The sequence below is a fragment of the Pieris rapae genome, chromosome 9 (assembly GCF_905147795.1).
Source record: "Pieris rapae chromosome 9, ilPieRapa1.1, whole genome shotgun sequence".
Taxonomy (NCBI): domain Eukaryota; kingdom Metazoa; phylum Arthropoda; class Insecta; order Lepidoptera; family Pieridae; genus Pieris; species Pieris rapae.
In genome coordinates, this window is record NC_059517.1 from 3,250,207 (window position 1) to 3,263,221 (window position 13,015).

General features: G+C 32.1%; 2 protein-coding genes and 1 non-coding gene across 4 annotated transcripts in view; all 3 read right to left on the bottom strand.

Annotated features, from left to right (window-relative positions):
* The window catches only part of LOC110999761 (vacuolar protein sorting-associated protein 13A), a 32,782-nt gene extending 23,199 nt beyond the window's left edge, over window positions 1–9,583 (bottom strand). The window contains exons 1-14 of one of the 2 annotated variants that reach the window (XM_045629350.1): window positions 9,499–9,583; window positions 8,383–8,545; window positions 7,841–8,241; window positions 7,154–7,365; window positions 6,728–6,902; window positions 5,590–5,863; window positions 5,057–5,297; window positions 4,489–4,619; window positions 3,743–3,937; window positions 2,764–2,972; window positions 2,291–2,435; window positions 1,153–1,289; window positions 478–747; window positions 210–388 (exon numbers count right to left, since the gene is read on the bottom strand). In XM_045629350.1, the coding sequence (XP_045485306.1) occupies window positions 210–388; window positions 478–747; window positions 1,153–1,289; window positions 2,291–2,435; window positions 2,764–2,972; window positions 3,743–3,937; window positions 4,489–4,619; window positions 5,057–5,297; window positions 5,590–5,863; window positions 6,728–6,902; window positions 7,154–7,365; window positions 7,841–8,241; window positions 8,383–8,523 (2,710 nt within the window). In that variant the 5' untranslated portion in view covers window positions 8,524–8,545; window positions 9,499–9,583. Of the gene's footprint in view, window positions 1–209; window positions 389–477; window positions 748–1,152; window positions 1,290–2,290; window positions 2,436–2,763; window positions 2,973–3,742; window positions 3,938–4,488; window positions 4,620–5,056; window positions 5,298–5,589; window positions 5,864–6,727; window positions 6,903–7,153; window positions 7,366–7,840; window positions 8,242–8,382; window positions 8,610–9,498 lie in introns of those variants that run through there. The other variant, XM_045629349.1, reaches the window with a different exon arrangement.
* On the bottom strand, window positions 3,165–3,248 carry Trnal-uaa. The gene has a single exon. It is a non-coding gene; the product is annotated as a tRNA-Leu (tRNA).
* A 658-nt stretch (window positions 9,584–10,241) lies between the features above and the next one.
* Window positions 10,242–11,827, bottom strand: LOC110999711. The gene is made up of 5 exons (XM_022268910.2): window positions 11,698–11,827; window positions 11,261–11,320; window positions 11,117–11,194; window positions 10,765–10,998; window positions 10,242–10,500 (listed from the first exon to the last, which is right to left on the bottom strand). Exons 1-5 carry the CDS (start codon window positions 11,740–11,742, stop codon window positions 10,348–10,350), a joined length of 570 nt encoding a protein of 189 aa, XP_022124602.1. The 5' UTR covers window positions 11,743–11,827; the 3' UTR covers window positions 10,242–10,347.
* Window positions 11,828–13,015: the final 1,188 nt, after the last annotated feature.

Below are 13,015 nucleotides of genomic sequence, written 5' to 3' on the forward strand. Positions count from 1 at the left end.
TTAGTATATAAGTGGTAATTAAAAGTAAATAATAACAAAAGTATATTATTTCATAAATCATTCAGCCCTAGATACAAAGCCCTACATTAAAATCAATAAACAAAATATAAATCTCGATACTAGTTTACGTAAACAATGTACTTTAAGTATTGAAGCATAATTGGAGAGTACAGAGGGTAAATCATTAACTCCTCAACTAAAATACATACCAATAATAAATCGTAGAAGCGTCCCAATATTGTTGCTAGGTGATACGTTATCGTCGAAGCCAGGAAGGTCCACAGATCGTGCATATTCCTCTACTTCTTCATCACTGAGGTCTGCCGGCGGAAGAAGTTCGACGGTAGGAGAATGAGAGTGACCGCCGTCTAGCTGGCTTTCTGGTTCTCTAAAGAGGTAATTAAAAAAAACTTTAAACCATTCCGGAATAAATATTTCAGAGGGGATATGAAATTACTGTTAAAAACGTGAACTAACCTATTCCTCTTGAAGTACGCAGAAACTATCTTCCTTCTTAACTTAACCAGCTCTCCGTAACCAGGGTCGGCTAGGACCCTGTCCAATTGCAGAGACTCTACCAAATCTGGGTCCAGGAAGTCTTCCGCATAATCGCCAGAATCCATGAAGGATACAGGAACGGTGTTAGGTACAGGAATCGGCAGATTATCGAAGTAGTCCAAAAGAAATCCAATGATCCGATCAGAAATATTTAATTTGAGACTCGACAGTGAAATATTCAATTTGTATCTGTAACAGGATGTCATTATTTAAATATATAAAGTAAACTTTAATAATTTGCGAAAATTTCCGGGTATTAGATATCATTTGACAAAAAAAGAGCAAGAATCTTGATGAAATTCACGGGAATACTCTATTTATTAATATCAACAATAAAATATAAAATTACAATAGATTTAATTTCAATAATATGACATTTGGATACTAAATACCTAACTATAAGAATTGAATCCAAATATTATATTAGTTCGACAGTATTACTGATGGTTCTTCGTTTCGTAGAAGGCTTACAGAAATATGAGTAGCAACATGCCTTGCTCTTCGTAACTCCGCTTTATGACATGAATGATATTTATTCAAATAACCATGATAGTAATTTAATGCTTATTTATAAATCCGTGATTATTTTCGTACCTCGGAAGAAGTTTATAATCTTTCCTTATACTGGTTGAAAAAACTAATGTGCTCTTAACCCTTGGTACGAGATGATGTTCAGAATCTCCAAGTTTCCTAGACTCTCGCCACGGTTCGTTCCAATCGCAGAATAGAATCTACATTCAACCCAAAATAGTTAGAAGTTTTAATTTAAATTAAGTACTAAAGTTGCTCTGAGGTTTCATCTATGTCATTTCCCTCGTAGCGTAAAATATAATCTAAATAAATAAAAATAATAAATAAACTATCCACTATAAAAAAAAGTCAATTCGAACAAATAGTTCCAAACAAAACAAACTGTTCAATGTTGTAACATTAAGCTACATAGTAGTAATAATTCAAATTGATAGATAGATATTTAAAATAATTAAAAAATAAATAAATATTAAGTATATTTTAATTCTAAAACATAAAATCATATATTTCAGCTAATTATAAATACTTCTTCATTATGTTCACAAATTACATTTATATTACCCATAGCAAATTTAGTTAAATACAAATTAAATGATTTATATAAATTATTTTACATAGATTAGTTGTTTCAATAAGAAAAAATATTACTACAAACATAAAAACTTAAACTAGTGCTTTACTAGGCAAATGAGCAGTATTGGCCTAGTGGCTTCAGCGTACGACTCTCATACCTGAGGTCGTAGCCCGTAGGTTCGATCCCCGGCTGTGCACCAATGGACTTTCTTTCTATGTGCGCATTTACCATTTGTTCGAACGGTGAAGGAAAACATCGTGACGAAACCGACATGTCAGACCCAAAAAGTCGACTATCTCTACTCATCTACTTGCCTATTAGATTTAAACATGATCATGAAACAAACCTAAAAGAGGTTATAGCGCCACTGATTTATTTTTTATTTTTACTAGGCAAATATGCCGTTTTAAGATTTTTTACATTTGCCTGGGAGAGATCGCTTAGTAGCCATAAGGCCTCCATGTTTTTTAAACTTCAAAGTTATTATCATTATTTAATTATGTGAAAAATTGTAAATAAAAATAAACTGCAATTATAAAATACAAGTAATTATAACGATCAAACTACATAGTTAATATAAAAATTAAAATTCATATTTTGTTTTGTTCATGTTTTCACAAGGCATACCTGGAATGAGCATTCTGCATGGAAACGATCGTATAACTTTTCTTCGAGTTCCATACATGTAGCATCTTCCAGAACTAAGTTTGGTGGTTGCAAGTCAGTCTTTATTATGATTCGGTTAATATCGATTACCATTAGACGTCCCGGCCTAAAATATAATATATATTGTCAGTAGCAATTTTATTAATAAAAAATTTAAGTCAGTCAATTGTATTTTGAGAAAAATGTAGGCAGATATTGTTTAAATTGCTACACATTGGAAGAAGTAGATGAACATCTACTTTACTTAAAAATAAATTATTTTTTAAAACTTTAATTTTAAATATACGTGTATTTTTATTAATTACAACCATAAAAATTTATATTAATAATAAGTTATAGATATCAATATATTTTATAAAGTTTGTAATACTTAGTTGCAAATAAATTCTCGATGCTATATTTTTTAATTTTCATATTATTCCTTTTACACTTACTTATGCATACAACCATGTTCAGGTATAATAACACATGGTCCTTTTACATCCACATTGATGTTAAACACTTTCTTTCTACTAACAGCATAAGTTAAGACCGATTTACTGATATTTCCTGCTTCTTCCATAGCCGTCGTAACTTCTTGCAATAACTCGTCGGAACTCATTGAATGGGTTTGATAGAAATTAATAAGTTCCGTTATAGCATGCTGAAATGTGTAAATTATAAAGTAAATAACTAAATAGTATACAGATTGTATCGCTTAAAGATAGTGAATCAATTATTTTACGACACTTTTAGAAAAAAGTATTTTGTTTTACAAAAATTGTTTAAACCAGAGGTTTTCTATATATACAAATATAAATGAAAGATAAAGTATAAAAAAAAAACAAAAGCAGTTTGTCAGGTGTGGGGTTCGAACCCACGCTCCCTCTCGGGAACCAGAGCTTAAATCTGGCGCCTTAGACCACTCGGCCAACCTGACATATCATCTAACGTCGAATAAGTCCTACTTGTTATATCAAAAGACTTATAAAATTTAAACGTTTTCTCTTAAAAATTACTTTTTTAATATTATTTTTACTAAGTTTAGGAAATTATAGATACTGTATGTATAAAAAGATACTGACTATTTTTACTTTTTGTTTTGTAGCATGTCTAAAATCTACAGATTGTAGTAATCTATTTATTTAACATATTCCTGAGTGTAAATACTATGTAAATAAAGATTTTTGTATTAGGTACAGAAACAATATTAATATGTTGGGACATCGCAGTAATCAAATATATTTAGCAAAATTTGTAAGTATTATATATATTAATATACATCTGTGTATATTGGTGATATTTTATTTTTAAGAAATTTACAAGTTGGAAGGAGTAAATTTTTTTATGCGATTTAAATGATTAACATAGAATCATCAAAACATTTATGCTTGAATATTTTATCTCAGCAATTTCATCAAGAATTAAACTCACCTCAATATAAACCGTCTCTAAAGGCTCCATGAGGCAAGTTATTGCTAAATCCGCATGATTATTAATTGGGTTTCTTTCAATATCCAATGCTAAGGCGGTTCCAAGAGTGTTTTCTCGCGCAGTGACCAATAACTGAACCAACTCGCCATCTGACGACACGCCTTCGACGACTATGTTATCTGCTCGAACTGAAAACTGAAAAAAAAAAATTGAAATAATAAGATGTTGACTTTTTTATTGTTCTAGTGTACGTAAACGCTAACTGGTATTTTCCGGTTTCGCTCAAATACACTACTATACTATATTCAGAAAGTGATTTATAAGTGCTACCTTTGAGGGTCATTCGTTTGAATTCCCAGCACATGAATTATAGTGATAAAAAAACTGAAAAATTATAATAATATTCAATGTCTCTCTTGATGATATGTACATCTTGAACTTCATTTAAAGATTTTCGACATTGTATTGTCAATAAAATCTAAATCATTTATTGATACAGGTATACGTATGAACCTTCATAAAGTAATTTATATTAAATGTTTTTAATTTTACATTTACTGCTAGATCTCAAATTAAGGGCGTAGAACGGAAAAGAAAAACTGGCAATAAACTCTACGCCACTATTATCAATTATATAAATAACCATTATACATTCGTAAAACATCCAAATCCCTAGAAAGCTAAATAATACATTTACAACAAAAAAAATGTGTTATCGCTGGGTACATAAATTATATCATAAAAACCTTGTATGCTTTAGCAGACGGTCTTGTTTCGAGAGACATGAGAAATTGAGTAAGAGTGACCACTAGAACTTCTCTATTCCTATTCATCAATGTCAATGAGCTGTTCGCCAGAGTTAGGTTTATTTTGTGCTCTGTAATAGAAAATTTTAATGTTATTTTTATAGCTAAAAACTCTAAACTGAAAACTATGCAAGCAACAGCAAATTCTACTGAGAAATTCTGCCCCGCATTTGCATTCTCAAACACGCTAGAAAAGGTGCAGGTGTGCGGGTTATCACTTTATTCAAATAAAAAAGGAATATCTGTTATAAGCTCCACAAGTACTCCCATAGTACTTCCATACGGAAGTATTTCCATACTAATTCCGCCAGTAACTTATAGACTTTTTTGCGTTTGTTTCACTTGTCATTAAGTAAACTGTATCAAGCATAGGAATTATTATACCATCTATGCCTTCTAGACAGTTTTATCTTGAAGGACGTACGTAGACGAAAAGTATAAATGTAAATATACAAAATATATTCTAATTTTCTAGGATAAAAGCATTTTCATAAAACACTAATCTTACCAATGCATTGTTTAGATTTCTCCTTATAAGGTTCACCCTCCACATATCCGATCAGCTCACAGACCTTTTTCTTCTCGGGACTCGAGAGATGGCTCCACAATGTTTTATTCCTCTCAGTTTTAACGCAAAGCTCAGCCTTTGACTTGACGCTGTCAAGTTCGTTCTCAGAATCCGATAGTGGATTCCACCAATCAAATTCCGTCTCTACCACTTCAATTCTATCTGGTTCTTGGTTAAGAAGCTGAAATTGCTTTTTTATTAACACATTATATATTTGGTACATATACATATAAAGAGGCAACGGATAGTCTTTAAACAAGCGATCTCGTCCAGGCAACCCTAGTTTGCAAAAATAAGTACTAAGGGTGCAAAAATGCTAAACTAAATCAATAAATAAAAAAAAAATACAGATGAAGACTTCTTAAATAACAAAATCCAGATTGAAACTGGACTTTAAAAAGACGTAAGAGAAATTGGATGATATTAACTGGATAATAAACCAACTGCAGACAAGATTATCTTCTTGTTCTTACCTCAAACTTCGCCTGTTCCCTCGCTATAACTACCGATATAATCGGTAAGTTATCCTCACATTTCTGCAAATCCATCTTTAATTCTATATCATTTGGACTTCTCAGTAGAGTCTTATAAGTTTTCTTATAAATATTGTAGCTTTCCCTGTGCTTTTTAATTGCCGCCCAGGTGTAGGGACGAACACGTTGTTCTAAAACCACGTTGTAGGCATATCTCCACCATCTTTTTATGTTTTTCAGTAATGGTACTCCGGGATGAAGATGTCTATATTTTCTGAGGGAAAAATATTCACGTAGTGTAAATCTTAAAAAATATATATAGATATAGATATAATTACTTGTCACGTTGTTTTCCCGCTATGGACTCCTACACTACCGAACCAATATCAATCAAATTTGCACACCGTATGCAGTTTGATCTAACTTAAAAGATAGGATAGGTAACATCTCAATTTATACCCGCAATATTATTTTATTGCAAATATTAGTCTATACTAATATTATAAAGAGGAAAGGTTTGATTTTTTGTTTGTTTGTTTGTTTGTTTGTATGAATTGAATAGGCTCCGAAACTACTTGGCAGATTTGAAAAATTCTTTCACTGTTGGAAAGCTACATCATTCGTGAGTGACATAGGCTGAATTTCATTTTGAACAAAAATAGGGTTCCGTAAGATATTAGGGTTTTTCGGACACAAGGTGTAAAAAATCAACCAAAAAAGTTACTTATTTTGCGTACCCTGCCTAAACTATTAAAGATAGAACCATAAAATGTTTTAAGTAATTGTAGATCTTATAAATATCTACAAAAAAGTTATACGACACAGTATACCTATCTGTCGAGTGAGGCACAATAGCCATAAATGATATACATGGCAAAACGACGTTTGCCAGTTCAGCTAGTTTATTATAAATTTAGTAGTACCAACGTTTCACAAAAGTTCTCCTACCGTTTTCCTTGAAAAGTTTACTACTATGTAATATAACAAAAACCTTGGCCACACCAACACTTGGCCGAGTCTGCTAGTTAGGTAATATATATTTTTTACCGAGAAAGTAAAAGATCAAATTTCTTTTAACGGCTCCCTTAGCCTATTTAGGTAACACAAAAATAAATAGAAATTATTGTGTATGATATACCTATTAAGCTGTATCCTTCTAAACGAAGCCAGGAGGTTATCAATCGAGAGATACTGCCGCCTTGACAGCTGTAAAGCGCTGTCTTGAAGCACCGCGTCCACCAAAAGTCGCGGGACTCGCGCCTCTCCAGACCGGTTAATAAGAACCTTTACTTTGCAAGTAACTGGTTTTAAAACTGAAAAGAAAACATTATAATGTTCTTTAGATAATTCGAGATCAGGTACTTAACATAAAATATTTTTATAGTCATTGTGTATGAAAGTTTTGTCCACATTAACAACATTTTTTTTCTGAATTTGAAAATTTGTTAGGAATTTTACACATTTCTTCATTTATTGTTTACTGTCGAATATGTATGTCTGATTCGTTTAAAATTCTTAATTAACAGCTATGACTGGCGATAAAAAATAATATTACAATACTTACGAAACTCGAAGTCCTCGTGATGCATCGAGAACTTGTCTAATCCAGTGAGCATATAATGCTTCCAATTATAATACTGCATTGGAGTTATATGGGCTATCTCCCTGTCATCTAACGCCGTTGCTGTTGGATTCCAGTAAAGAGACATAGATTCAATACGCATCATTTGATATACCGTGGACGCGTTAGCGGGTGTTACCGCGGGCTTCCATTTGCTGAAAATAATATTTATGGAATCTTGATAGAAATGTAACAAAATGATTTTCATGATTTTACTACGAGAAAACGATGTAATTCAGATGCTTTTAAATAAAAAGCAGTGAGTTCAATTCAATTTAATTTACTCTAAATACCATTGATACAATCTAGATTTGCTATATTTTAACAACCTACTATACTACTATCACGTGGTTTTTGCACCTTAAAACTATCATCATATAAGGCTTATCATATATATAATTCCAAAACACAGTCTCAAGGATTAAAAAAATATCTGAAATTAAAAAAACCTTATGATGGGATTTTCTTAATATCAGATTTTCTTTTTAATCGCCTATTGTTTTCAGTGGCTGGGGGCGTTTTGTATCAACAGGGCTGCAGCTCAGAGAGTAAGGTAGATCCACCCCTGCTTGTCGGTATTAATTTCGGCGCATAATTGACCAGTTTTGCGTGATGGCGGACTATACTAACCTGTTCGTAGTCTCAATAGACAAACTCTGCAAACACAATCCACACGCAAGCGGCCCATCCTTAGAACTGATGGAGTCTTCATATCTCACGTGCACGTTCCTGATATAAATCTGAAGATTATTTACGATAGCTGTAAATAAATTCTCAAAGAAGTTCTGAGGTCCCTTAAGTATCTCACTCTCAGCCTCTAAATCCTGAAGGATCTTCCGTTTCGCTGCTCTTGTTAGACGCTTCTCGCGTTCTGGATCGAAATAGCTATTAGATATAGCTGGGCCGACTAGTATGAGGACATCCTCTATGTGAACAACCACAGGCTGTGTGTACAGACCCGACCATGGTATTTGTAAATTGATTTTTCCAATTGTACCGATTTTCACATCGATTGGGAGATCTAGTTCGTACTGAAATAAGAGCCATGTTTATTATTCTAACTAATTTAAAAATATATGTATAGTACGTAGCTTAAATCTGAATAGGTATTTCTATATTTGAAAGATGTTACAAATTTGGTTATTATCTCTACAATTTATGGTATGTCTTACCAGAGCTTCAGGCTTAAGCTTCAATTCGGTTAAATTAACATTTCCACTAAAGATGCCAACATTAAGATTTTCAGTATCGAGGTCTTGGACATATTTGCCCAAGAGCCGATTAAGAATACCGGCCACTGCGCCTTCAAACATGTTTTCGATTTGATTTTCACCCCTGTAAATAATAAACCATAGTTACTTGAACTATAATTCGAATTACAAAAATCAAAATTCGTTTATTTAGTTTAGATGCGACTTAGGGCATGCTTATGAATGTCAGAAACGTTTACAAAATTCCCGAAAGAGCTACTCTACGCCATCCGTTCAACAAAAACATTCAATAAATAGTTCATAATTATTGAAAATAAACATCTAATCCAGTCTATATATCAACAGAGCGTTAACTGAATGTTATTGACGCGTACTATCTCATATCTGATAAACGAACCGATAATCGAAATGTCAAATATCTAAAATGTACTCGAGCTATTGTTTTAACAAAACTAATCCTTCGTATACATGTATCCTCATTCCAAGAATATGTCTTGGAAGTGAGAAAAAATTGAAAATTCCATTTAGTTGATTTATACCTTACAGCATAAAACCAATAACGATGAAAGTAAAAACCATTAGGACATTCGCTCCCAAGTGGGCAGTAATCACGCGAACTGACTTTAATGTAGGTAAACTTCTAGACACCTAGATTTGAGATAAAAATACGTGGAAATATCTAGACAATTTATAGGAATAGTGGAAATATCTAGTTATAACTAAATATACATAAAAGTCTGCATTATTTCTCATGCATATATACTATATATATTATTAGACAAAAATTAAAGAATATTAATTATGATAATTTAGGAGGAAACAATTAAATTGGTAATGATCAAATTAATTGAAGTTCATGGTTGGCACGCGCAATATCTGGTATTTTATGATCTTCCCCATCTCAGGCTAAATATAGATTCAAGACCAAGGACGATCTATCGACCTAAACCTTCAGGACCTAATATAATAAAAAAGGATTAGATTATGCGCCTGACGAAATACTTACCTTGCAATTACTTAGGAAGTAGGAAAAATTAATTAGATTGTTCGACTACGAATAAAACACTTGTTACTCACCGCTCGTTACATGACTTTCCCCAAACACTGGAAGATTAAGACCTCTTAATGACGTCAAGACCTCCGGAGGGAACGAATGTTTTTGACATGATATGTCAACCAATATTAAGATACTGCGGGCTACGCAGAAGCAAATCGAGCGCATGCGTAAAGGCTTCCTGTACCTACTGGAACCAGCAAAGCAGATATTTGGGAATTCCGTTATGCATTCCAAGGATTCGTCTTTGGTCAATACTTTTATGACGTAATAACTTTAATTCTATGTATCAAACATAATCATTTCTAATTTTGTGGTTAAATATACAACATGTATAAATAAATTGTCTAAATAAACTTATCGAGATGGTAATTTATAAATGTTAAATTAAGAACTGGGCGATATTTACAAATTCAAACAGGAATTTACTCCTTCCCTAAGAGCAATATAAAATTGATTAAAATTATCTTCGTTTTATAAAAAAACATTTAATTGAGGTCGGTTTATATTTTACGTAATATAAAGGTACATGTGTCTCTATCCTTCATTTTTGCATAGCTATTAAACTCACTCAAAACACAAACGCCACATTTGGTTATAAAAAAATTTAAATGCTACTCATATTTGGTCGTACAGACCGATAGTCGTTACAGCCGATGACGGTACGTGTGATTCTGGTCAATATAACCGGTATGTTCTTCTAAACGATGTCGTCGTAAAAGGTTTTGATAATATATAGAGATAATCGGAAATAAAACATCAAACATACAATTCATGTAATTTTAATAAGATATAATCTGAATACACTACGAAATATTTTTTGTTACACAATTATTAAACCATAAATGATTATAAGTCTATCAAACAGCAGTTTATGGCGACCTAGGTAAAGAAAGGCATGCGTTGCATGATCCAGCCGGTATCTGAGGTTCAAAGCAATCAGAAGGGCAGATGGGACAAGAGGCTGCGAATTGGCGAGGAGCTTCGCAATTCGGTGCTGTTGACCACTCAGATGCTTCACTGTTCTGTAAATTAAATTATAGATAAGATAAAAAAAATAATAATTACATTAATCAATTTTTTTTACTGTTTTTTTTAACAAATGATATGAACATTTTACCCGATATAGTGTGACGTAATACGATCCTATGACCCTGTATATATTTTATCTCAAATAGAATATAATAAACATTTTTTCATATTGGTAATGTGTGTAAATTAATCACAACCAATTTTATAGTTAATAATTTTTCACAGTTTTTATATACCAAAATAAATTTCTTAGGTACCTTTATAAAACTTGCAAGCGCACACTGCATCACATCATATGCAGGACAGCCAAGGTGTATTCCCTGTGCGGGTAGTTCACCGCTCAAACAGGTCTCTTTCACATGCTCAATAGGGGCAGACCACGCCGCTTTCTGCTTAGCGAAATCATCAAGATAGGCCTTTATCTTCGCTGTATCAATATTTTTTCCATCCAGCCAACCGGATTTCTCGAAAAGGCATGTCATTCGTGCGCACTAAAACGAGTTAAGCAAATTAAAACTATGGAAAACATTTGACAATCCTCAATCAATGTATCCTTAGCTAACGTATAAGACGGTACAATGTCGTGCGTTAAATAGTTGTAAAACTTACATGGGGAGATTGGACATCTTTACACTGTTCAGCAATTCCTGGTTTCACCACCTTGGGCATGTTCAAGCAGGTGAAAATCTGAAAAAGATTGGAGATTATGAAAAAAGCAGATCAAATATTTATTTAAATCAGTTCGATACTTACAGCTCTGGGTATAGGTCCGCAACGAACTGGTGGAGTTACTGGAGCCTCGGCTTGACATACCTATAAAATACGAATTAATTATTGCAGTATTAAGACATAATAGTCACACTTAATCGCTTTAAGGGTCTTAGTCATTCTGAATTCTGAGAGCTAGATTTGATGATCTCTTCTCGAATATCTGTTTGATTTTAGTGTCATCCTTCAGGCTTCACCGTCCGAGTAAAAAAAATGTGAGTATTAATTACTAATGAAGGAAAATTCCATAGACAAACAGTAAGGTTTCAAACGCAAGATACCTCACGGTTGGGAAACGGCTTTTGCTATACTAACTTAATTTATAAAAATCTATTGCTTTAATCAAATACCATTGGTATAGTTTTAAATTTTCAACATAGGAAAATTTTAATTACGCTTATTAAGATTACAAAATTACATACCTGCAAGCCAACGCAAAATATAGTTACAATATAGAAAAGAAGCATTTTAGGACCGGTGTACCGCCTGATTCACCAGATACTAATGTACTGCAATTGTGCTAATCACTTGATATAGGAATAACGCCTTAAAGGTCAGACGTGAGTGTCAACAGTAGAAAAAACAAACATCTTAAGGATGATTAGACACTCTGCATTAAAATTAAATAAATTTATTATAAGTAGATACATTTTGTAGTTGGAAATCACATATTATACAATAATTACAAAACAAAATAGACAGTTTTGTTTTTGTGTTAAAACGACTAAGGGAAACTGTAAACCATGCTACGGTATTAGCCGCTTATCATGCATATATGTATTGCATTTATAATTAGATATGGAATTATAATTTGGGGAAATTCCGTCGAAGTGAGTAGAGTATTTAAGGCCCAAAAGAAATGTATTAGAGCAATTAATGGAGCAAATTGGATTGATAGTTGCATGCCTCTATTATTTAAAAAACTTAAAATTTTATCTCTTTCATGTATTTATATTTTAGAAATATCCCTATTCGTACACAGAAATATAGATATTTTTAAATCGAATGTAGAAGTCGAAGTAAGAAGTAGGCATGGGGAGAAAAAAAGAGAAAAAGAACAATAAATTTAGAACTGTTTCGGAAAAACACCTTTTGTATGGCAATTAAAATTTACAATAGATTACCGAAAGAATTAAAAGACCTTCCGACTAGTCTTTAAATAGCGACTTAGTGCATTACTTTTGGAAAAAATTTACTATTCAAGAAATGATTATTTGTGTGAGACATTGTAATTTATACAAATTCAATAAAGTATTATATATACGATACAGATAATAATATAAGCAGTGTCTCTTATAATGTAAAATGTAAATTAAGATAAATTTGCGCGCCACTGTGTGTGGCAGAATTTGCGAACGATTTACGATTGTACCACCGTAACATTTTGTACCATATATGTACTTGCAATAAATAAATTATTATTATTATTAAAGAAAATCTAATATTTCAATAGGTCATGTACTGAATTATAGTTTCTACCCTCTTTCCAAATTAATATTTAATTGTATGTCAATAATTATTTTCTTGATTTCTAATCTTCATTAAAAAAAATTAAACCTACTTAAGATACTTAAATTTTTATTAATACTTCAAATTATTCCCACATTCAACCTACTCAACTTTACTTAACAAACTTTAAAGTAACACGAAATAAGATCACTTGTAGACAGCCTAAGAGTTCATTGATTGGTATAAAAATAATAATATTATATACAATTGACATTGTTATCTAAAGACCAT

Excerpts from the sequence above, each read along its gene's own strand:
- LOC110999711 (XM_022268910.2), bottom strand. The coding sequence starts at position 11,742 with ATGCTTCTTTTCTATATTGTAACTATATTTTGCGTTGGCTTGCAG. Across the intron at positions 11,321-11,697 it reads TATTTTGCGTTGGCTTGCAG|GTATGTCAAGCCGAGGCTCC; the intron begins GTATGTAATTTT and ends CGTATTTTATAG. Across the intron at positions 11,195-11,260 it reads GCGGACCTATACCCAGAGCT|ATTTTCACCTGCTTGAACAT; the intron begins GTAAGTATCGAA and ends AATCTTTTTCAG.